The sequence below is a fragment of the Phaenicophaeus curvirostris genome, chromosome 8, assembly GCF_032191515.1.
Source record: "Phaenicophaeus curvirostris isolate KB17595 chromosome 8, BPBGC_Pcur_1.0, whole genome shotgun sequence".
Lineage (NCBI taxonomy): Eukaryota > Metazoa > Chordata > Aves > Cuculiformes > Cuculidae > Phaenicophaeus > Phaenicophaeus curvirostris.
In genome coordinates, this window is record NC_091399.1 from 14,674,512 (window position 1) to 14,696,263 (window position 21,752).

Consider the following 21,752-nt stretch of genomic DNA (forward strand, 5'->3'; position numbering starts at 1 on the left):
CGCACCGCCCACAGAGGCCGGGGGCGGGGCTCTAATGAGACACGCCCGTTCCCGCCGCCACGCCCATCGCGCCAGTCCCCGCCCCTGCGTGACCAGCGCGGGGCCCGCTCTCTCTGGCCCCGCCCCCCGAGGCCTCGGCCCCGCCCCCGTGAGCCCAATTAAGCTCCGCCCGCCAATGGCTCCGCGCACCGGTGGGCTCCTGCCCTGAGCCCCGCCCACTCCCCTCTCTAGCACCGCCCCATTTTGAAGCCCCACCCTCCACCGGAAGCACCGCCCATCGGCAATCTCGCCCATCGGCAATCTCGCCCATCGGCAATCTCGCCCACCGCAAGCCCCGCCCCTCCGGCCCCGCCCAGGGAAGGGTCATTGCGGGTCTGGGGAGGCCGCTCTTCCAATTGTCATCCCGAAGTACTAACTGTGGGGACAGACCGTGACAGTTCCTTTTGAAGCACTGCCTTGTGCCAGTGTTCCTGTTCGCAGGGACTCCTTAAGCACCTGGGGGTGTTGGTTGACAGCCGACTGAATATGAGCCAGCAGTGTGCCCAGGTGGCCAAGAAGGCCAATGGCATCTTGGCTTGTATCAGAAACGGCGTGACCAGCAGGTCCAGGGAGGTTGTTCTCCCTCTGTACTCAGCACTGGTGAGACCGCTCCTCGAATACTGTGTTCATTTCTGGGCCTCTCACCACAAGAAGGATGTTGAGGCTCTGGAGCGAGTCCAGAGAAAAGCAATGAAGCTGGTGAAGGGGCTGGAGAACAGGCCTTATGAGGAACGGCTGAGAGAGCTGGGGTTGTTTAGCCTTGAGAAGAGGAGGCTGAGGGGAGACCTCATTGCTCTCTATAACTACCTGAAAGGAGGTTGTGGAGAGGAGGGAGCTGGCCTCTTCTCCCAAGTGACAGGGGACAGGACAAGAGGGAATGGCCTCAAGCTCCGCCAGGGGAGGTTTAGGCTGGACATTAGGAAAAAATTCTTCACAGAAAGGGTCATTGGGCACTGGCACAGGCTGCCCAGGGAGGTGGTTGAGTCACCTTCCCTGGAGGTGTTTAAGGCACGGGTGGACGAGGTGCTGAGGGGCATGGTTTAGTGTTTGATAGGAATGGTTGGACTCGATGATCTGGTGAGTCTCTTCCAACCTGGTTATTCTATGATTCTATGATTCTTTAACACGTGGAAGTAGCATCTCTTTTGGTCTGTAAAAATCTTACTTGCTCTTCGTTTAAATGTAAGTAATATCCTCTGCAAAGGCAGATAAGCTGCTGCTTCTTGAACAAGACAGAACCTGTTCACCCCAAGCAGAATAATTCTGTGTATTCCTGATTTTCCTTTATTCCTCAAAAGTGTAATTTCAATGAAAACATTCTGATTACAGTTATTTTTTAAAATGTTTTTTCAGTCCCTTGCAATTTGGGGGGCAAAACACACAAAGGCTGGCAGAGAAAAAGAACCACTTCACAACATGCTTAAAAACTTGAAAATAGTTTAACTATCCAGAGTTGTCAGGCAAGGATGGAAGAGTAACATGCAGTCACAGAATCATCAAATGGTTTGGGTTAGAAGGGATCTTAAAGATAATCCATTTCCAACCCCCCTGCCATGGGCAGGGACACCTCCCACCAGACCAGGCTGCCGAGAGCCCCATCCAGCCTGGCCTTGAACACCTCCAGGGATGGGGCAGCCACAGTTTCCCTGGGCAACCTCTCCTGGTGTAACATTTGTATTCTAATCCTGCTTTTTTTTCTGTCGCCTGAGGGAGGGTGTACCAAAGTCTTAAGCTTCCCCATAGACAGTTGGTATATTTGCAAAGTGAAAAGATAACAGGTTCAATGGGAAATTGTGAAGAACATTGTGGTGTGTTAACATGCACGGACTCAGCTTTTGTTTCAAGCTAAGACATTATTTATTGTTGCAAGCTCATATTTATACCTTACTAAAACACCACTCCCACAATCCCCTCATAAAAATTTCTACAGTATTTTTTTTCTCATTCCAACCTCCTTGTGACCACTGTTATTGTTTTGATGCCTTCTTGTTTCTGCCACCAATGTTTATTCTTCTTGGGCCCATGGCTTGCTGGATATTAAATGCTCTGTACTCCTGCTCCAGAGGCTTAACAACACTCGTGGCCGTTTCTCACTCAACATCTCTTCCAACAAACATCGTTAGAGTTATTTAACATTCAGATGGTTTGAAATTCTAAATCAAGGAGGTAGGTGATTCCTCTGCCCTACTCGTAGGTTGGAGCGCCCTCTGTTGGTTTGGAAGGAGGTGTACGGAAAGGGTCACTGGGCTCTGGCACACGCTGCCCAGGGAGGGGTTTGAGGGACGGGTGGGTGAGGTGCTGAGGGACGTGGTTTAGTGATTGATGGGAATGGCCCTGAGGGTCCTTTCCAAACTAATGATTCTGTGATTCTGTGACTTGAGAAGGGCGGTGTGGGACGAGGGGGACCGCGCGTCCCCGCCGGGGCTGCGGGGGGGCAGCGGGCGGACACCGAGGCCGCGCTCCCACCGCCCCCGCGCGGCCGCTGTCCGAGGTGCTGAAGCGGGGGCGGCGCCGTGCGCTCCGGGGTCCGCGCCTGCGGGGCGCCCCTCTTCTCCTTCGGCAGAGCAAGTAACGAGAGAGACACTGCAGCGATTCCGGGGTGGAAGGCATGACTGCAATGCTGAGTTACTGCAAATGGGAAGAAAGAACTAAAAGAAGTACTGGGAGTCTTTAAAATAGACTGTAAACAGGGACCTAAACCAAGCTTGGATTGAAGGCTTCTGATAACTCCGAGTTTTTCAAAATCAGACTTATAATTCATCCTTTATTTTGTCTGCAAAATCCTCGTGATGCCAGTTCTGTCACACACTCTAAATTCCCACCAGGAGTGAACATTTAAGGACCATGTAGTTTTCCAAGCTAGCCTGTCAGTTCCGACTGAAACTTAATTTTCATGCGTAGCTTAGATGTTACGCATAAGCAATCTGTTTAAATAGAACCATTTCAGCTCCCTGCAGTCCTGAAATTAAAACTATCTCAGAAGAGGCTCGTTCTGTAATCAGTGTACACTGGCAGCCTAACAATAAAGAAGCTACAGGTATTGTCACTACCAGAGGAGAGGCTGGACTCTGGTGTTGTGTAAGCTCTGGAAATTCCTGTACCTTGATTAATTTTCCCTTTGAATCTGCCTTCTCTGTCAGAGCTATAGCAAGATCACCAGCAGGACAGAGATTCCCTGCTTACAGCATCCCTTTAGAGACAGGTACACAGGAATTTTATATAGTGGAAAATACTTAGCAGCATAACACTGACATAGTTCTATGTCTCTTGATGGTTTTTACTTTTTTTTTTTTAATAGACTGTGTGCATATTACACTGTCTGTTGTTGGACATCTTCTGCTTCAACACATATCTATATCTGTGTGAGAAGGAAGGGTCACTTGGTAGTTGCCTCATACTGGGAAGCCTTAGTGCAACCAATTATCGTCCAGCACAGCTAACTAAAACATAGTAACATAATCCACTAACGTAAAGCATAACTTCCTTGCTGGTATTTTGACTTTAACGTTACTGTGAGAGGCAATGAATTTATGTCTTTATGAACAAATAAACAGTGTGAAGTCTAGCACATCCTACCCAATTTGCTAGCAGAGTTGGGTCCTGTACCAGCTCCCCAGACAATCCCAAGGCAGAATTCAAACATTAATGTACACCAGGATCTATTTTTAACAGTCATTTTGTGTTGTAAGGGAAGAGATTTTAAATAGAGACAGAGCAGGACTGAGCTGTATGGCTTGAAGAGTTGAGATAGACCCTGCTTAATTAAACTACAGATGTACCCCAATATTCTGATGACAAATTTTAGTAATTTTTAGTATTTTGGTGAAAAATCATCTTATAATAATTCCAGGGTTATAACTCACTCTTGTAGATGAATTGATGCTATGTTGACATTCTGTGTATTAGAACCATGCCAAGATATGAGGTGTCCCTGGAGCCTTCTCCAGGCTGAACAAGCCAAACTCTCTCAGACCATCCTTGTACCGGAGGTGCTCCAGCCCTCTGATCATCTTCGTAGCCCTCCTCTGGACCTGTTCTAACAGTTCCATATCCTTCTTATGTTGAGGATTCCAGAACCGGACACAGTACTCCACATGGTCTCACAAGAGATATTCTAGTATGTAAATTGTGAATGCAATTGGGAAAGGAAAGGCTCAATATGCAACTTACGTTGCATAGTGTTCCTCTCACACTAATAGCGCAGCTGAAATTCAATACATAGTTAATACACTTGTAGTTCTTTTAAATAAATGCACTTTGGATTACTTTCACATATTTTAAGCCCTGGTCTTATAAGTTCTATCAGGTAGCAATAGTTTTAACAACATCACTCCAGAACCAACCAATTTTTTATTTTTAATTAAATTTGTGGCAAAATTGAGTTGTAGAGACCACAAAAGGTCTGTGCAGCCCTGGTGCCTCCATAGGCAGGGGAGAGCAACAATATTCCAACATCTGAAACAACAGCTGAATCCCAGCTCCGTATTACGAGTCTGATGAATGTTTCCTTCCCTCATTCTTTACAAGGATTATTTTGGCATTCTGTGAAAGAATAATTTCTTATTAAAATTGTGGCAGTATCTAGTACAATAGTAACCGTAGCCTCTGGTTTAAAATGCATTACAGGAATTTATAATGTATTGTGGGTTCACAAAATTTGCTTATTAATGTTTCTCACTTTATCAGGTGCTTGTTGCCCTTCTGGGGTGAAGCTCAGCACTAATGGCATCAGGGTATATTGGCAAGTTTCCAAAGAAACAATGAGCTACAATACTGATGTATGTGGCTCAAAAGGCAATTTCGCCTGTAGCCCTAGCTCAGGTCTAAGCCACTGGGATAGCACCGAGATACCTTGTGGAGGTATCCACACAGTGGTAGTGTCTCCAGTTACTGATATGGGGATGAAGCTTATGTTCCATCCTAAAAAAATATATTCAGGTAAAACTTAAATTTGAGTTATGTGGTTTTGTCCATGCTCGCTAGATGGTTAAAATGGAATCCAAAGTTAGGGGAGTAAAGGTGGCACAGAATAGAACTTTTCTATTCTAATGTTGACTCTAGAGTGAACTTCACAGGTGCTATTTGGCAATATCACAGGAACATTCTGGCACTGGGCATACTCATGGACACAGGTGTCTCTAACATATCACCCAAAACCTGGTGAATTCTAAGGAGTCAATTTTCAGTTGGGAGGTTGTAGTGGTTAGAATACAGAAACAAATTAGTGCAGATTTTAAATGGTTTTTTTGATTGCTTTCTATAATTATTGTTTTTTAATAAAGAAACAAATGAAGAATTTCCATGAACCACTCCTATGTGCTTATTTTAAGTAAACTTTATATAAAGTACTAATTTCCTTCAGATTCTTTCCTGGGGCACAAATTTAATCCATTGTAAAACTACTGCTATCTGATGGGATTGCACCGTTGTGTCGCATGGACTAGATTCTACAGATGACTTAACATTTTCCAGTTTACAACCTGACACCTAACATTAATCCTACCATTTCATTTTATTTCAGTAACCTGTTCTGGAAGCTGTTGGAATGGGTAAGAGCACACAGTGAATTCATTCCAAATCCATGATGACATTAGCAGCATGTAACTCCAAATAATGGTGACTAATACATATATTGGATAGCCAAGGCTTGTGTTAGTGCTATGCAGGGTTATTGCACTCCCTAATTTATAAATAAAACCCCAGATCTTACCTACATACCTGTGTACCATTGTGCATTCTGCACTGTCATGTTTACTGTCTACCTGCTGGCACAGCATAGAAGGGAGGCTGATCTTTTACAGCCTTGCTATATCCTGTTACAGTTTAAACCGAGTCACACTTCTGATTATTATTAACAGATTTGAAAAAGAAGCTTGGTTTCCCTCAGTCCCTTTCACCTTATTTCTTCTGCATTTTCAGCAGGATAGTCTTGTGCTTTATTTGGCCCCATAAACTGCTAGAAAACTTCAAAAGCAGCCACTGAAACAAGCATTTCTCATGATTATGAGTCATAACTCAGACTAGGATTTATTAATTAGACTTTCCCTGCTGCACAAATCTTTGGGATTGGAGGGATAAACTTGACCAATCCTGTATATCCTAAATCATAGAATCATAGAATAACCAGGTTGGAAGAGACCAACCGGATCACCAAGTCCAACCATTGTTAAAATCCATCATATTTACCTCAGAAACCCCATGTTTACTTCTACTATCAATACTGATTTGTCCTCTCCTCCATTTACAAAACCCCCTTTCACTTCATTAGTGCTTTTCTAACTATCCTATAGCTCTGTGGAAAAGCCCTTAAAACGTAAACAGACCCACGCACTCTTCAGCACTCATTTACTTTCTCTCTGCTAGCTAAAATCGCTCTTTCTCCAACACAAGTACTGCTGTTCTGGACAGTTTGCTGCCCTTTTATCAAAAGAATGGCAAGAAATCACTGCTGGTTTTTCCTCCCCAAGGCTGATCAGCTCCTCCTTGCTGCTGTTCTCCTACAGTGAGCTTGGATGTTCAGGTAGTTGTTAACACCTAAATGGTCTTTTCTTTCCATGAAGCAGGAAAGATGACATCTGTGCTTAACTGCAACAGTCACAGGTGCTTCGGAACTGGGAGGAGGAAAGCTGAGCAGCTGACAGTACCTGCTAAATGAATAGCTGAGATCTAATCCAGGACATACAATATGAGCCCCAGCTCAAGAGAGAACTCTTAGAATGCAGATTAACCCGACAGATCTCCTGATCTTGAACTGTAATTTCCCCTGCAGAGCAATCAGTTTTAAAAGCTCTACTAAGTTATTAATCAAGAGGTGTGTTCTAGACATAATGTGTCAATGAAATAGTAAAGGGAGTGAAATTTAAGTCCTCAAAGAAAAAAGTGCAGCAGTTTAGGTGCAATTAAGAGTAGCTTGAGGCTTAATCAAGTATTCTAAGGTTACTATATTTTAATTTAAATTTAAGAAAAAAGTGCCTTCCTTCACAATTTCGAGAGGTGACCCCTGCAGGTAAACATATTACCCTCTTCATATCAACTGACTTGTTCTGCTTTATAGCTAATCATGAACAGAAAGATAATAAATTTTAGTTTCCTTTTTTTCCAAAAAGGCAGAACCTTTTCTCATACTCCACCGTGGTTGCTTTTCCAGCCAACACAAAATTCAACTTCAGAGTTCTACCCACACATAAAAAAATAAAACAAATACTCACAAAAACAGCCTTCAGAAGATTATATGTAAAGGTTACCAAATGCAACAGGGTTTTAACACTATTTTCAGCTTATAGAATAGACATCACGCCTTCTGAAAATGTTTCTTCAGCCAACACAGTTGTGCTGGTATCTCAGCCACTGCTTCTGATCGCTTACTCAAAATAATCTTACAGGAATCTCATACTTCAATAAATTGATTGTAGATGCCCCAAGTTACACAATGCTTTGTAGGGAATGATCCACACTTATTCACTGTCAAACAAGTCTTTCTTTATAAAAGATTACTCAGAACTGCCCTGCATTACCTAATAAAAACTTATATTTCTTTTGGTTTGGAAAAAAATATGTAAAAAAAATGTATTGTTCACAACTTTTCTTCCTCAAAATGTTTATTTAATTATTTTTCTCTTCACAGTCATCATTGTCAAACACTGTCACCAAAGCCCAAGTGTTTAACCAAGTGGCTATTAACTGGATTTTCAGAGGTCTAAAGCAATCGTTTCATTTGGGATCAAATTCAGGCCACAGCTCTCTTCATTTCATATAAAGATTTCTGTTATTTCCATGCTCTAAAAATAACTCCAATGTATTTTAAGCAATTATAATCTGTTGGTGTATTTTTTTCTCCATTCTTCCTGGTATACAGACATTGATATCTCAAAATGAGACCTTACAATCCTAGAAATGCTGTAGTACTGTTTTCATCAGCTCCTCTCATTTTCATGATTGAGATGATAAATGTAATTGTAAGAGAACATATTATTTGTGTGTCTGGTAAATAAAAAGCAAAAAAATCAAAGAGGAGTAAAGATGCCAAGAAAAAACACAGGGATTCAGCTCAAAAAAGTAGGTAAGAGATGTAAGTGATTTATCAAAACAGGGAGGAAAAGCAACGCAACCAAACTGAGCCAGATCTGCATCTCCTACCATGGCAGTTCACGTATGTTGTAGGCGTTGCTACTTCAGCATTAGACATTGTCTAATAATCATTAACACTGCTGATATGTGAAACGTCACTGGCACTCACTGAGACGATTAACAGAATTTTAGTTACAGATTCCCTCCACATTGAGGAAAATGGTTTTATTTTATGTATCTCACTGACTTGTTTGAAGACAACAGGGAAGGACAATTAGAGGTCATTTTTTCATAGATGTGGTTTCTATATTATTTACTAGTACAAAGCTCTGAGCTTCAGGAAGCCAAAAAACTCAGCCAACCAAAAAACCCCAAATCAACCCCAAAATAACAAGCCACAAGCAACCCAACCCCACAAACCCACTCATTAAAAGAAATAAAACTTGAGAACCGAGAAAATTCCTGTTGAAGACTCAGAGGTAGGTGGCATATTGGTATGCCAAGTAAAATGATGCTTTCAAAATAGCATCTATGAAATCACTTATATGAACAAGTAAGATGATTAAACCATTAAGGTTATTTCACGATGGATGCCTTCATTAATGCTTACTTAATAAAAACATCAATTAAGTAACCTGATTAATTGCCCTGCCACTCAAGTTACCATTTTCAATAAAATCAAACTACCACACCTAATACATTCAAAAGTCAGATACACATGTACTGACTCATTATCTGCAGTTATGTGGCAGTAGGCAGCAGTGAAAGTCTGGGGCCTTAGTGCTGCTTTAAAAATCGAAGAGTGCCAGTTTGCTGTATCTTAATAGCTGAAATACCGTTCAGTTAATTGAGTGGTATCTTCCAAAGAAAAAAGTAAAGCCAAAGTAGAGGCGTCTTTCTCGAGTTCGTATTTTAGTACAAGCGAGAACAAACCTCTGGAGGCCCAGGATGTTTCACAGACGGACTGGGCTTTGAGAGGAAGGACTGTCCAGCCATGCCAACACGGACACGGGGCACACTGGGGAAGTGTCTGCTTCATAGTGCTTGGTTTGTTGCACTTTCAGTCTGGGAAGTGAAGAGTAACTCTATCAAACAGCAGCTCTGCAACCATGCCACCTGGGAAATCTCTCACAATACCACAAATTAAACTTGGCAGGGATATTCTTCCGCTGACCAGGAGCCAGATGCCCGTGGCAGCTGTTGCATCAGCAACTGCATCAGAGCAGTCTGCACTGGAGACTCGTTGCCCTCACCAATTCTGAGCAAAGCTGCTTCCTAGTTCTGTGCATCTTCTCCCTTTGGTTTCAAGGAAGGTCCTATGACATAAAATGGCATCAGAAAGACAAAAAGGAATTAGGGTCCCTGGATCCAGACCCCAGAGCTGCAGGATACAAAATCCCAATGATAACTTAAAGACAGGCATCTTGGTTTAAATTATTTCACTGGGTCTTGGTCAGTCACGCATATTGTGCTACCCATCACACTGCTAGCTCAAGCACCTAATTCCAATGAAATGAAATCCAGAAGTCAGGAAGGACTATTTACCGAAAAATGCAAGTCCTCAAAATACTCCTCTTGTAAGGGATACTGGCATGAGCCATTCTGCACAAATCTGTTATCAAAATGTCTACAACCTTCATTGCAGTAAGGGAACTCTCTCCACTTAAATGTCAACAATTGCACGCAAAATCTAGGTATGTGAGAAACAAATAACCCCTTCTTTCATTGTGTTTCCCAACAGCAGCAACAGAGGAGCACTGAAGAACAGTAATCAGTAATCCATTTCCCCTGACACAACACTCCCTGCCCCTTTGCCCAAGAACGTACTTGCTTCAGGAACTCATAGGCTGAAGGTTAAGCACTAAGAAGACCAAATGAAGCCTTTTAGTGGCAAATAACGTAAACTGAAGTTGTCTTTCTAGTTTTGACAGAATGCTGGCAGACCGCAAAGACAGTGCCAATTACCCACTAGTCAGTGTATCTCTTAAATGGCCCATAGAGTCACTCTCCTTCCACATTAGATGAGCACTCAGTATTTCAGTTTTACTCTGCAACAGAAAGAACCTGAAGTGTAAGCTTTGTTTCAAGCGCAGATTTAAAAATCACATAATAAAACTGTAAGCACACAATACCCGAACAACCTTCATATTAAAAGACTTCTAATATAAGGGATCCCAATGCCAAAGGAAAGGCTTAATTCAGGAAACAACAAGAGCAGGAGGAAGAAAAAACTGGGTTTGTTATTTTTGCTTCTTTGAATACTATGGAATGAAGTGTATTATTAAAAATTCAAGGGTTGTTTTCTCCTGGAGATATTAAAAAAAATCCCAGTATTTAAATATCATACCTAGATGCCTTGAGTTTTGCAGAAGCAAAAAAGGCAAAATTATTAATTTATTTTTACCTTCAGATCACTTCATGGTCAGAAATCAGTCACATTTAACCTTCTTCCTATTCTCAGGCTGCTCCATTTCTCCGTTAGCTACAGCTCCCTTCTAAGGTACTTGCTACACAAACCCCTCATTCATGCCAAGCATCACTTAGTCTGAAAACAAAATGTGGAGGAACCCAAGCACTCTTCAACTGGCGAGGAGCATGCAGGGAAAAGCTGACACCCAATACAAAGGAATTAATTGAGAGTTTATTCCAGATGGTTCTCCTCACTCAGTACACAAGTCATCAGAATCATCTATCAAATAGACTTGGACTTTAATGATATGATTTTGTTTATAATGCGTTTTGGTTTTTGCTTTTAACAACCTGTTTAAAAAAAAACTCTGCCAGATGACATGTTCAGCACAAACTGCAATCCTTACTATTTGTAGAAAATATGACTTAAAAAAGGACACTATTAGGTAATTCTTATTTTAAATGTTTACACTTACAAAAATGCTTTGGAAGCTTGAAACTGAAATCCTTTGTAACAATTTTCTTCTTCCTACCTCCCTCTTCCCACCTTAAATGCCTTTATTAGCCCAGGATTATCATAAACAAGAGACTGCAGCTGTTGATTAAAAACACTAAAAGACCACAAATGGATAAATTGTGTTTTTTTAAAAAATGGAAGCTTACATGGATTTTTTTCAAACAAATAGAATGCATAGATGGCTACGGTACTCATCTATTGAACTTTACAGTGCCTGCTTGAGGTAGCCTTTCTGAAGGCCTACTAAACAAGCCCAAACAATCTAAATGTTCGCATCACACCCAGTATCTCCTCTAAAGTCCACTCTCAATTTAACGCTAGTGGTGATCAACAACATAATGCATTTTAAAAGCCTCTGAAAAAAACAGCAGGTACAGTGGACATAAATGCTCGCTCTTAGTCTGCAGCCCTCAATGCACATCATATGCACATAAATATCTCTGCTATCATACACTTCCAGGATCCAACCCTAAAAGCCATACTATTATGTAAAGCACAGCCATGCTAACTTCAGGATACAAACCATAATTCCACGTCTACAAAATGAAAGTAGAATTAGTGGCAGTTTATTGCCTCATACAAATTTAACCAACGTGGCAACCATGCCAAAGGAATTAAAACATTTCCAGGACGTATGTACAGACTGTACATTTCAGAAACATCTGAACAATAAAAATGCAAGAACAATCTCTGCATTACAAATTAAACTAAACAAATGGTTGGAAACCGTCAATGCATCGAATGGGTTTACAAAGGCACTTCCCTACCCAAAAATAGGAAATGACAATCTGCAGCCTAAAGGGAGGTTGGAGAAGAGTGCTCATCAACTACTGCACAATCTCAACTGTAAGAAAAAATAAGCAGGATTTAATCAAACATTTATAGGATTCAATGTGATCCACTTCTGAAAGAGTTCACACAGTCTCATCTTTGATTTTATGTTGCTTTTCCTGGCTCTCTCGTTCTGTACTTTGGCTCCTTTGACGATCGTGTTTGTCTGAATGGTCCTTGCTATCAGTGGGATCATGTTTGTGGGAACGTTCTTTGCTTCTGCTACGCTTTCTAGATTTTTCTTTGCTGGGACTCTGGTCTCGCTTTCGGGACTTCTCAACACTATCTGTTCTTCCTCTGCTTCTGCTTCTACTTCGTTTATTTGACTTCTCTTTATTTTCATTTTTATGTTTACTTGATTTCTCTTTGCTCCTGCTTCTGCTGCGCTTACCTGTGTTCCTACTTCGGCTCCTACTTCTATGCTTTCTATCCCGGCTTCGACTTCTACTATGTCTTCTCTCTTTTTTGGAATCCCTCTTGTCATCCCGGTGTTTCTTGTCATCCTTGTCATCCTTGTGTCTTCTCTCTTCTAGATCACCTTTACTTTTCCTCTCTTTTGATCTTTCTCTAGATCTATCCCTTTCCCTCTCGCTACCTCTTTCCTTATCATAATCTCTCTCTTTTTTCCGGCTCCGCTCATTTTCTTTCTCTCGCTCCCTATCCCTGTCTCTCCTATCTCCTTTCCTGTCACGACTTCTACTACGGCTTCTGTATCTGTCCCTGCTTCTGCTTCGCCTCCGTTCTAGTGCGCGATCCGTACTTCGAGATCGCCGCCTTTCTTTTTCCCTCTCCTTAGCCTCCCGTTCCAATCTCTGCCTTTCTCTTTCTCTTTCTAGCTCTCTATCAAAACTAGATGATCCGTGAGCTTCCCGATGATGACTTCTGCTTCTGGATCTTCTGGGAGACCTCCTGGGACTGATGGATCGTCTTGGAGACCTTTTAAAATAAAAGATATTCGATATGAAATGTAACCTTTTGAAATTAAGGGATCCTCTTTACTTTCCAATTTCTTCTTTACATACAGAGTCTACATTTAACCTTAAACACCCCATCTGACCATTTTAATCCATTAGCATCCATAAACTGTTTTGCCTCTTGCCTTAAAACTCATCTATCTTGGTGAAAAGACATCATGCTACTGGCAATAAGCAATTCAATAATAAACTTTTAACACTCATTTTCAAATTAATGCGTGTATGACCTTGAACGTCTACGTTCCACATGCCGGTCTATTTCTTCCATTCCCTCCTTGCTATCTTTCTTGATTTTTCTAGGTCTGCTTTTGATTTGCTGGTCAATGGTTTTCTGGACTGGCACAGGAATTCTTGGGAACAACGTGGAAAACCATTCAAGCTTAGTGAGGAAGGAACGAAGCATCTCCCCGATGGTCATAACACAACCCCCACCTGCCTTCACATCCAGGTCCTACAAAATACAAGCAAAAAGAAATCCTGATGGTCAAAAATATTTTTTACTGGTTCTCAAAAAAAATGCTGCTACATTACTGCCCTCTTGAAGTCTCATGATTATGAAAGTTTACTTGTCTCATTCTAATACATTTCCTTAGAGAAATTTGAACTCTGCACCCTCTAGCTTTGGCAGTACTTTACAGACAGGGAATGGGACTTCATATATACACATGCAGGCACAGACTAATCCTGCAGCCATCTGGATGGTAAGGGATTGTCGATGAAGAGATTAACTGAAATCCCTTATGCAGCCTGGTTATATGGTACAATCTTGTACTGCATTTAAATGCGACAAAGTCAAGAAGTCCTCTCAAACTACATTTAATACTCCATTTTGTGGATGTACAACTGCATACCATCATTCCCAACCCTGTGGCCTAAATCATTTAAGAACTACATCATTGCCTCTCTGAAAATGATCATAGAAAAACCTCTAGTACAAAATGGCATCCTAACAGAATTGGAAGCAATAGCAAACCAACTGCCATGAAGCAGTGAGGTTTCTAATTTAGAAATATGTAAAAAAATAAATAAATGAACAAATAATTGGAAACGCATAATCCATGATGACCATTGTCTCTGAAAAGGGTCATTACCGCATGAAGGCCTTCTTGCTATGCCCTCTCACAGCTCAGGACATGTTAGTCAGCTATTGTCAGTCCCAAACCTATAGTGCAAGCACACAAGGAAAGTGAGATTTGTTATCTAAACAGGAAGAGAAAATCTAAATGTAAAACTGCTTGCACTCACACACATTTAAGTGTTCAGATAAACAGTTTTTCCAAATATAATCGCTGCAGAGATCTAAAGAAGAAAAACAGGAGTTAAACGTAGCACCTGGAGAGTAAGTACAATTAAACAAAATAAACATAAGAAGCATTTTGAAAAGTAACTCTGTATCCTGGGAAGTTTTTCTTTTTCACAGTAGCATGACAAAAGATGAACTGCTTCCACGTCTTTAAGAACTGAAGAAAAAAAAATATCCTGTAGGTTTAAGTAATTCCATATATAAAAATTTGCTTTACCCTATTGGGCTTGACCAGGACTCATAAGAAACTTGAGCAGGCCTGAGCACTATTTCCTACATAACATACAGCTACTGAAAGCAGCTGGGAAAGAAATACAATTCCAAAAATATGCTGAGATATTTCAAGCAATAAACAAACATATGCTGACAACCAATACCTGCAAGAACTGAAATGTATAAATGAAAAAAGGTGCTTTCAATAATGAACCAATTAAGAACTGCACAATGAATCACACTTGCAATCACTTTATTGTCCTGGGAATCAAGCTGTTTGTGGGACCCTGAAAGTGAAGCTACCCTAATCTTGTTACAATGCAACCTCACAGAGAGGATTTCCTATCAACTAGCACCACCTGGGGGAGGAGGAGGAGAGCAACACAATGCAACTGAGATTTAAATTTGGTTTGACTTTTGTTACAAACATAGAATAACACAGGTTTACCTGAAGTAACAGCTGTTTCCTTTGCACAGAGTTTTTGATACTTAGCATGAGAGAAGCTGTTTAAAATAAATACACTGCATTGCAGTCAGATACACATACAATCAGCACTACTTTTAATACAAGTATTCAGACATCATTTGCAACTACAATGTTTGAAATTTCTTGAAGTAGATGCCTACTGTCACACTTGAGAGCAAGTGATCCTTCCTGTTCCAATCTTACATGTACATGTAATTTAAAACCTGCTCAATAAATACAAATTGCAACACTAAGTAACAGACTGTATCTTCACAGACTGAGAAACCTCACCCCCCCAGCTCCTGATCCATTTCTCCAGACAGTGACTCAGGAATATGGTACCAAAGGCATTCTCTTGTCTGATTGCATAATAATGCAGCCTCTTCACTGAACTTCTTCAGTAAGCAACTCATTTTTTTTCCTGTTAGCAAAGCCATCAAGATTACCAGAAACAATGACACACTATGCAGTCATTACACTGTTTGTCGCTCCTCTGAAGAAATTGTAGGGTTAGTTTATACCAGGATTTGAATAATAACCACAGAGATTTTTGGTAATATTTTTCAAGGTGAACATTGGTTTCTACTACGTACTTTCCACTGTTCTATGGAATACAGATTCCCCCTGTCCCAGTAATAAATGCAAACCACAAATTTGATGCTTGCAGGAGTGACTATACCTTGCTTAAAAAGCTTTTTCCAAAAACCACAAAGAAGCTGCACACGCACTGCCTGCTGCCTGCATTTCAATTTAATAAACGTTTCACATAGCCTTGCAATATTTGACATCCTAACCAATGGAAAATTCTGTTATATCTTTGAAACCTAAGAAAAACAACCGGGGCCCCAGCTCAGACCTGCTTTCTGTACTAAATAGTGAAATTACAAGACCAAAACATTGCAACATTCGATCTACAGAAAACCTTATCAAACAGTGTTTAAACCTGAAGAAGTAATATGAAAAGAAACAAAAGAAAGCAAATTATTACCCTCGCCGACATACCTCTTCGTCATCAAGAAAGGATTCAAACCAGTCCCACAGATCTGTAGGTGGCTGTGTGTACCTTTAAGTATAAAAAGAATGTAAAATTTTAATAGAGCTTTCCTTATATTAAATGAAGTCATTAGTTGATTATATTGATACTTACCTAATATACATAAATCCAAGAGCCCTAATATATGGAGAGTCTGTATGAGTTATAAGGCCCATCACTTGCTTACGAGTGAGTTTCAGCGTAAATAATTTGTAGAGCAGACAAAAGGCAGTAGACACAATTCCTCCAGTTCCAACACCACGCACCTGTCAGAAGAAAAACAAAGTTAGATGACAATGCAGAAAGTCACAAAGACATTATCCCAAATCTACAAAAGCTTATGAAAACTAATACAGGATAAAATCTAAATCTACTAACAAAGCTATGTGGAAGAAGTAACAGTACTTGCAACCACAGCTCTGGAAGCAAGAGGAATATATCAGCTCTTTGTAATAAATACTTTTACTTCTCAGGACTGAGCCAGCATGCAAACAATTTCAGCTGTGCTTAGAAAATATATTTACCATACAGAAAAATTTAAGAAGGCACGTACTTCTACTTACCCCTCCACACATCCCTGTCTGGCCTGCTGTTTTTCTGCTCCCCTTTTCCCATGGTTCAACGTGTGTAACCTAAAGGGGTGGAGGGGAGGAAAGAGGAGAAGAAAGAGAATGACTATTACAACCTCTATAATGTTTAGCTGCTTATACAAACCTAATTTAAACAATACATATCCTAAATCTATGTCAAATAGCTTGTCTTCTCCTACCAAATTAAAAATCAAGTCTGCTTATTCATTAAAGCAAAACATTCAGCTTTTCTAATTACGACATTAAGAAATTAGAGCCAACATCATGGACGAAGTTTAAAAAAACCCAAACACTAAAGCAAGCATCTGTGCTTATTCTTCACTCCATGTACTCTCACATACTTTAAGGCTAAGCCTCATCATTATTATTTTATTTGACAACCAGAAAGTTACCTTTCCTTAAACTTTCCTTTAACACATTTAGTGATACCTGCTGCTGCTAATTTAAGCACTGAGCTTACCTAGAGATACTGGTATCACCTACAGTTAGGAGAAAAGGAAGATGTCTAGGAAGTGTAGTGTTGAATGTAAAAAGCCAGTGTGTTTTCCTGCAGACTGCAGTGGCATTCTTAAATAAAATGGTTCCTAGTACTAATGAGTAAAACTTGCCTAATTCAAAACATTTTAAGATGCATTTAGAGGTTAACAAACACAGTTAACCAACATCATTCCTTAAATTTGACAGAAAAGATCATAAACAAATTAAGAACCATAAAATTGTGTAAGCTACATTTGAAATTGTGGAATTCAGAGAAGTAATGTCTGGCTCAATAAACAAGTACATTGCATAAACACTTCAACTTTAAAAAGTAAAATCAAGATAAAAAAGATAACATAGTGTTATACTGAACTGGGGCTAAGAGTTTGTGGCCAAGCTGTACTGTAGTTCACAAACTGAAATTCTTGAACAATATACAAAACAAAATTAATTATAAACACAATCACATGAATCAGAGACACTCGACAAACAGCTGAAGTTGCTGAGCTGTTTGAGTTTTTTTTTCCCCACAGTTGCTGTCTCATCTGAATAAGAAACGAGATGCCAAGACCATAGAACACGACATCCATGGCATGGCTTCCTGTATTATTAGCATCACATAAGAAGTTCACAAATATTACATAAGTAATAGTGCACATCCTTCTGACTGTTTACACCTTTGCCTCTCACAGGAAATTAACTATTCTTCAGTTAAAGGAGCAATATGGTGCTATTGCAACAGTAGGCTTCAATGTTTTTAAATACATTTATCGTTCACGATCAATATAAATGTGCCGTTTTTGACAGGTATCAATGAAAAAGCCCAAATCTCTGAAAACAACACTCATTTCAGGAAAGAGTATTGGAAGTTTTTATCCTACAGAGTGCCGCACATGCTTAACTTGTTGAAAGCATGCAGGTTAAATGAAGTTGAGCACATGCCCACGGTGCTACGATCAGGAATAGCAGAAGAGGAAGTCATTCACTTTGCAGATACAGAACCAAAACAGGAGACCAGAACTACAAATGAATTAATTCAAATATCTAGACAAAACCCACACACTCAAAGATGGTCTCCACCACTAGCTAACTGTGTGACTGAGGATCATCTTTTCTTTCTTAGATTTCGTTAAAATAAGCCACTGATCTTGGTTCCCAAACAAAGACAAATATACATGACAATACACCTGGTGGATATAGTGCTCATAAAAACCCCAGCAATTTCTCAAGAATCTTCAAACATGAACAGAATTCAAATCTTCTGAATATCAATGAAGTACCTTAACCATCTGGTTATCTTCTCCCTCACACCCATTGCTTATGAGTAAGGGGCTGACTTTTCTCTTTATTTAGCATGCAGTTTTGAGTCAGAACAACTGCCAAATCCAGTAAACAAATACTATTTAGGTTGGATTAACAAGTGGATATTTAATGGTATGCCAAAACTCTTCCCCAGTTTAAGATTAAGCCACTTATGGAATGAAACACCGAGACGAGCAAATGAACTATTTCACCTACTGCAGTTCAATTCTACCAATGCTAAGACTAATCACAACAAATATTTTTTACTACATCTGAAAGGGTCCACATAAAAGTCAGTAAGCTCTAAGATATTCTGAAAAATGTTTCTTTCATAAGTGTTCCAGCTCTTACCATCATTTGCAAAAATAAACTTTGCTGCTTAACATTGAGTCAGAATGAATTACTTCTATCTGGTATGTATGTAGTAAGTGCTAAATCAACGGAAAATAAAACTTTGTTGACCATCTATATTACTCTAAAGTACCGAGAGAATTGAGTAGCTCCCTTCAAGTGACAGGAGTACGAGCAGATAAATGCTGTCATTAAGAGGAAAAACAATACCACTATCTTCTGAAAGAAGTGCAAACAATGCTAAAAATCTCAAAATACTTCAGTGGAGCAATTTTTCACAATTATAGTGCCCCAATTAACTTGCCTCGCCCTGGTTAAGTAAGACAAAAAGACTACCTTTTATTGATTTCAAAGTATACAGAAACCTGCTAAGTGACACATACAGTAACATTATCAGGCAGAATCGATCCACCTAAGAAAAACGTCTCAATAACCACCAAAGTACAGCTGACTGAAGACAGCAGCCTGAATTAGGTAAGTTTTGCTCTCATTATCAGAACAAAACCCGTGGTTGTGTTGATGAGCACTAATTATGCATACCTCTACCTGGGAGACTGGATTTGATGGAAGCCTCGCTGCAAAACCGATTCAATCCTGCTAACAAAACAAGAACGGAGACACGGGTGCACTCATACAGTTCAGTTACCTCCCCCGCACATCCAGCCTGGCGCCAGCAGCAGCGCTACAACCAACCAGTTCTGACTGGGCGGGGGGGATCCTAACGGCTGCCTGAGCGAGGAGGCCACAGGCGAACTCCTGCTGAAACCAGCGCCTCGGGCGCTGCTATTGCAGCTCCGGGCAGCGGGGAGGGCTCGTCCCCAGGCCCGCGGACCGCGACCCCGCGCTGCCCGGGCAGAGCTCGGCCCCCGGCCGGCTATTTCCTCGCACTTCACAACCGCCCCACAACTCCTCAACTCCACAGCCACAGCGGAACACGTTTCTTTCCATAAAGCCATAGAATAGTTTGGGTTGGAAGGGACCTTAAAGCTCATGCAGTTCCAATGGACGCATCCTGGCCTTGGACACCTCCAGGGACCGGGCAGCCACAGCTCCCCTGGGCTCTTCCGTGAGAGAGCAGGCAGCCCCATGGATTTGGGAAAAGATGGAGTTACTATGAGAAAGAGTGGAATAATTTTGATTTAAGCTAAAGTAGAGTCAAGTTTCAGCTAAGTAACTGTAGTTTTTGAAAGTCAGACAGACTGTCCCTCTGACAGCACGGTTTTCTTTCAAACTGTTTTTCCAGACATTGTTCATTCCAACGTCTAGTGTTCAGAATGATCCGTGCTGAACAGATGCATTTCATAGGATCATAGAATCACCAGATTGGAAGAGACCCACCGGATCATCGAGTCCAACCATTCCTATCAAACACTAAACCATGCCCCTCAGCACCTCGTCCACCCGTGCTTTAAACACCTCCAGGGAAGGTGACTCAACCACCTCCCTGGGCAGCCTGTTCCAGGGCCCAATGACCCGTTCTGTGAAAATTTTTTTCCTAATGTTCAGCCTAAACCTCCCCTGGTTTCTTCTATCATCAACTCTGTTCGCAGCCTTTCCCTATCACAAATGCAAAGTCAGGCTGAGTTGTCTCTAAAGCTCCAAATTATCAAGAGATCTCACTGTTGTTAAGTTCATAATAACATTCAAAGCAGTCCTTGGGAAATTACAGAATACGCATAAAATTTCTGGGAAAATTTATGCATATGCATGAAAGTGGGCAATACACGCTGTCCGTGGCTCTCGTCTGGCCGCACACGACGACAGAGACGGTTCCCTCCTGTTGCCCAGCCCTGACAAAGGGTGCTCGCTTTCTAAAACTCCAAAATGAGTCTTAAAAGAGTTTATTTGCCAGTATTTTCGATATCACAGCCCTATGCAGCGCTACAGGCTTGGGTAAGCGTGGCTCCCTCCTGCTGCCCAGTCCTGACGGAGAGGTGCTTGGTTTCTAACATTCCCAAACGAGTCTGGGCGAGTTTATCCGCCGGCATTTCAGTACCAGATTCCCCCTACAAAGAGGATGCGCCCCCGGCCCTCGGGGCAGGGCAGGAAGGCAGGGGCGGGCGGCCCAGCGCGGCCCGCGGGCTCACCTTGAAATAGATCTCGTCCACCACTTCGTGGTAGGTCTTGAGCTCGTAGAGCTGCACCTTGAAGTAGGGCGACGAGAGGATGTTGGTGAGGATCATGGGGTTCAGGTTCATGGTCTTCTCGTTGCCCCAGAGGGGCAGCACGTTGCCCTGCTTGCCCGAGGCCGCCGGCTTGGGCCCCGCGCCCTGCAGCTGCTGCTGCCCCGGCGGGCCGGCGCCGGGCGGGTGCTGTGCCGCCTGCTGCCCCTGGCAGTTCCCGCCCGCGGGGCTGTTGTTGGCCATGGCGGCGGGCGGCCTGCAGGCCCCGCCACACAGCGCGCTGCGGCCCGAACGCTGCCTCCGCCGACCGCCGACAAGATGGCGGCCCGCCGGAAGTGACGGCAGCGCCTTCCGGGGCGGGGCGCCCGACGGGGGTGGGTGTCCCTACCGGAACCGGAAGGGCGGGGCGGTAGCGGGAGTGTCGTTGTTCATCGTGTGCGGCCGGAGGAGGTGGGAGAGGGTGCCTTGCCCGCTTACTGCTTATGGATAAGATAGAACAGTAATCTTATGCGTATCCTGTTACTTTCCAAGGACTGATTTGAATGTTGTTATGAATTTCACAACAGTCACAACAGTCTCGCTAATTTGGAGTTTTGGCTCCAGCTCTGCCCGACCTTGTATTTAAGACAGGGAGAGGCTCCAGAAAGAGGTCCTCACAGACGGAGACACATCTATTCATCACAGATCGTAGACTCATAGAATACTTCGGGTTGGAAGGGACCTTAAAGCCCATCCAGTCCCACACCTCCCACAGACCAGGCTGCCTAAGACACATCCAACCTGGCCTTGAACACCTCCAGGGATGGGGCAGCCACAGCTTCCCTGGGCAACCCACTCCAATGCCTCAGCACTCTCGTTGTGAAGAAATTCCTCCTTACGCCTAGTCTAAATCTGCCTCTCTCCAGTTCACACCCATTACCTCTAGTCCTATCACCACAAGCCTTTGTGAACAGTCCTTCCCCAGCTTTCTTGTAGCCCCCTTCAGGTACTGGAAGGTCGCAATAAGGTCTCCTTGGTCGCTATAAGGTCTGTCTTCTCTTCTTCAGGATGAACAAGT

General features: G+C 42.1%; 1 protein-coding gene across 1 annotated transcript; it reads right to left on the reverse strand.

The window, feature by feature from the left end:
- Positions 1-10,727: 10,727 nt before the first annotated feature.
- Positions 10,728-20,990, reverse strand: PRPF38B (pre-mRNA processing factor 38B). Its single transcript, XM_069862561.1, has 6 exons — positions 20,660-20,990; positions 16,416-16,484; positions 15,967-16,118; positions 15,822-15,882; positions 13,065-13,288; positions 10,728-12,799 (listed from the first exon to the last, which is right to left on the reverse strand). The coding sequence occupies exons 1-6, from the start codon at positions 20,936-20,938 to the stop codon at positions 11,947-11,949; spliced, it is 1,638 nt and encodes a 545-aa protein (XP_069718662.1). The 5' UTR covers positions 20,939-20,990; the 3' UTR covers positions 10,728-11,946.
- Positions 20,991-21,752: the final 762 nt, after the last annotated feature.

Bases quoted from the DNA above. Each gene is read 5' to 3' on its own strand.
- PRPF38B (XM_069862561.1), bottom strand. From the start codon at position 20,938: ATGGCCAACAACAGCCCCGCGGGCGGGAACTGCCAGGGGCAGCAGGCG. The intron at 13,289-15,821 runs GTATGTCGGCGA...TGTATTTTGTAG, and splicing joins CCTTTCTTGATGACGAAGAG to GACCTGGATGTGAAGGCAGG. The intron at 12,800-13,064 runs GTCATACACGCA...TTATTTTAAAAG, and splicing joins GTGGAACGTAGACGTTCAAG to GTCTCCAAGACGATCCATCA.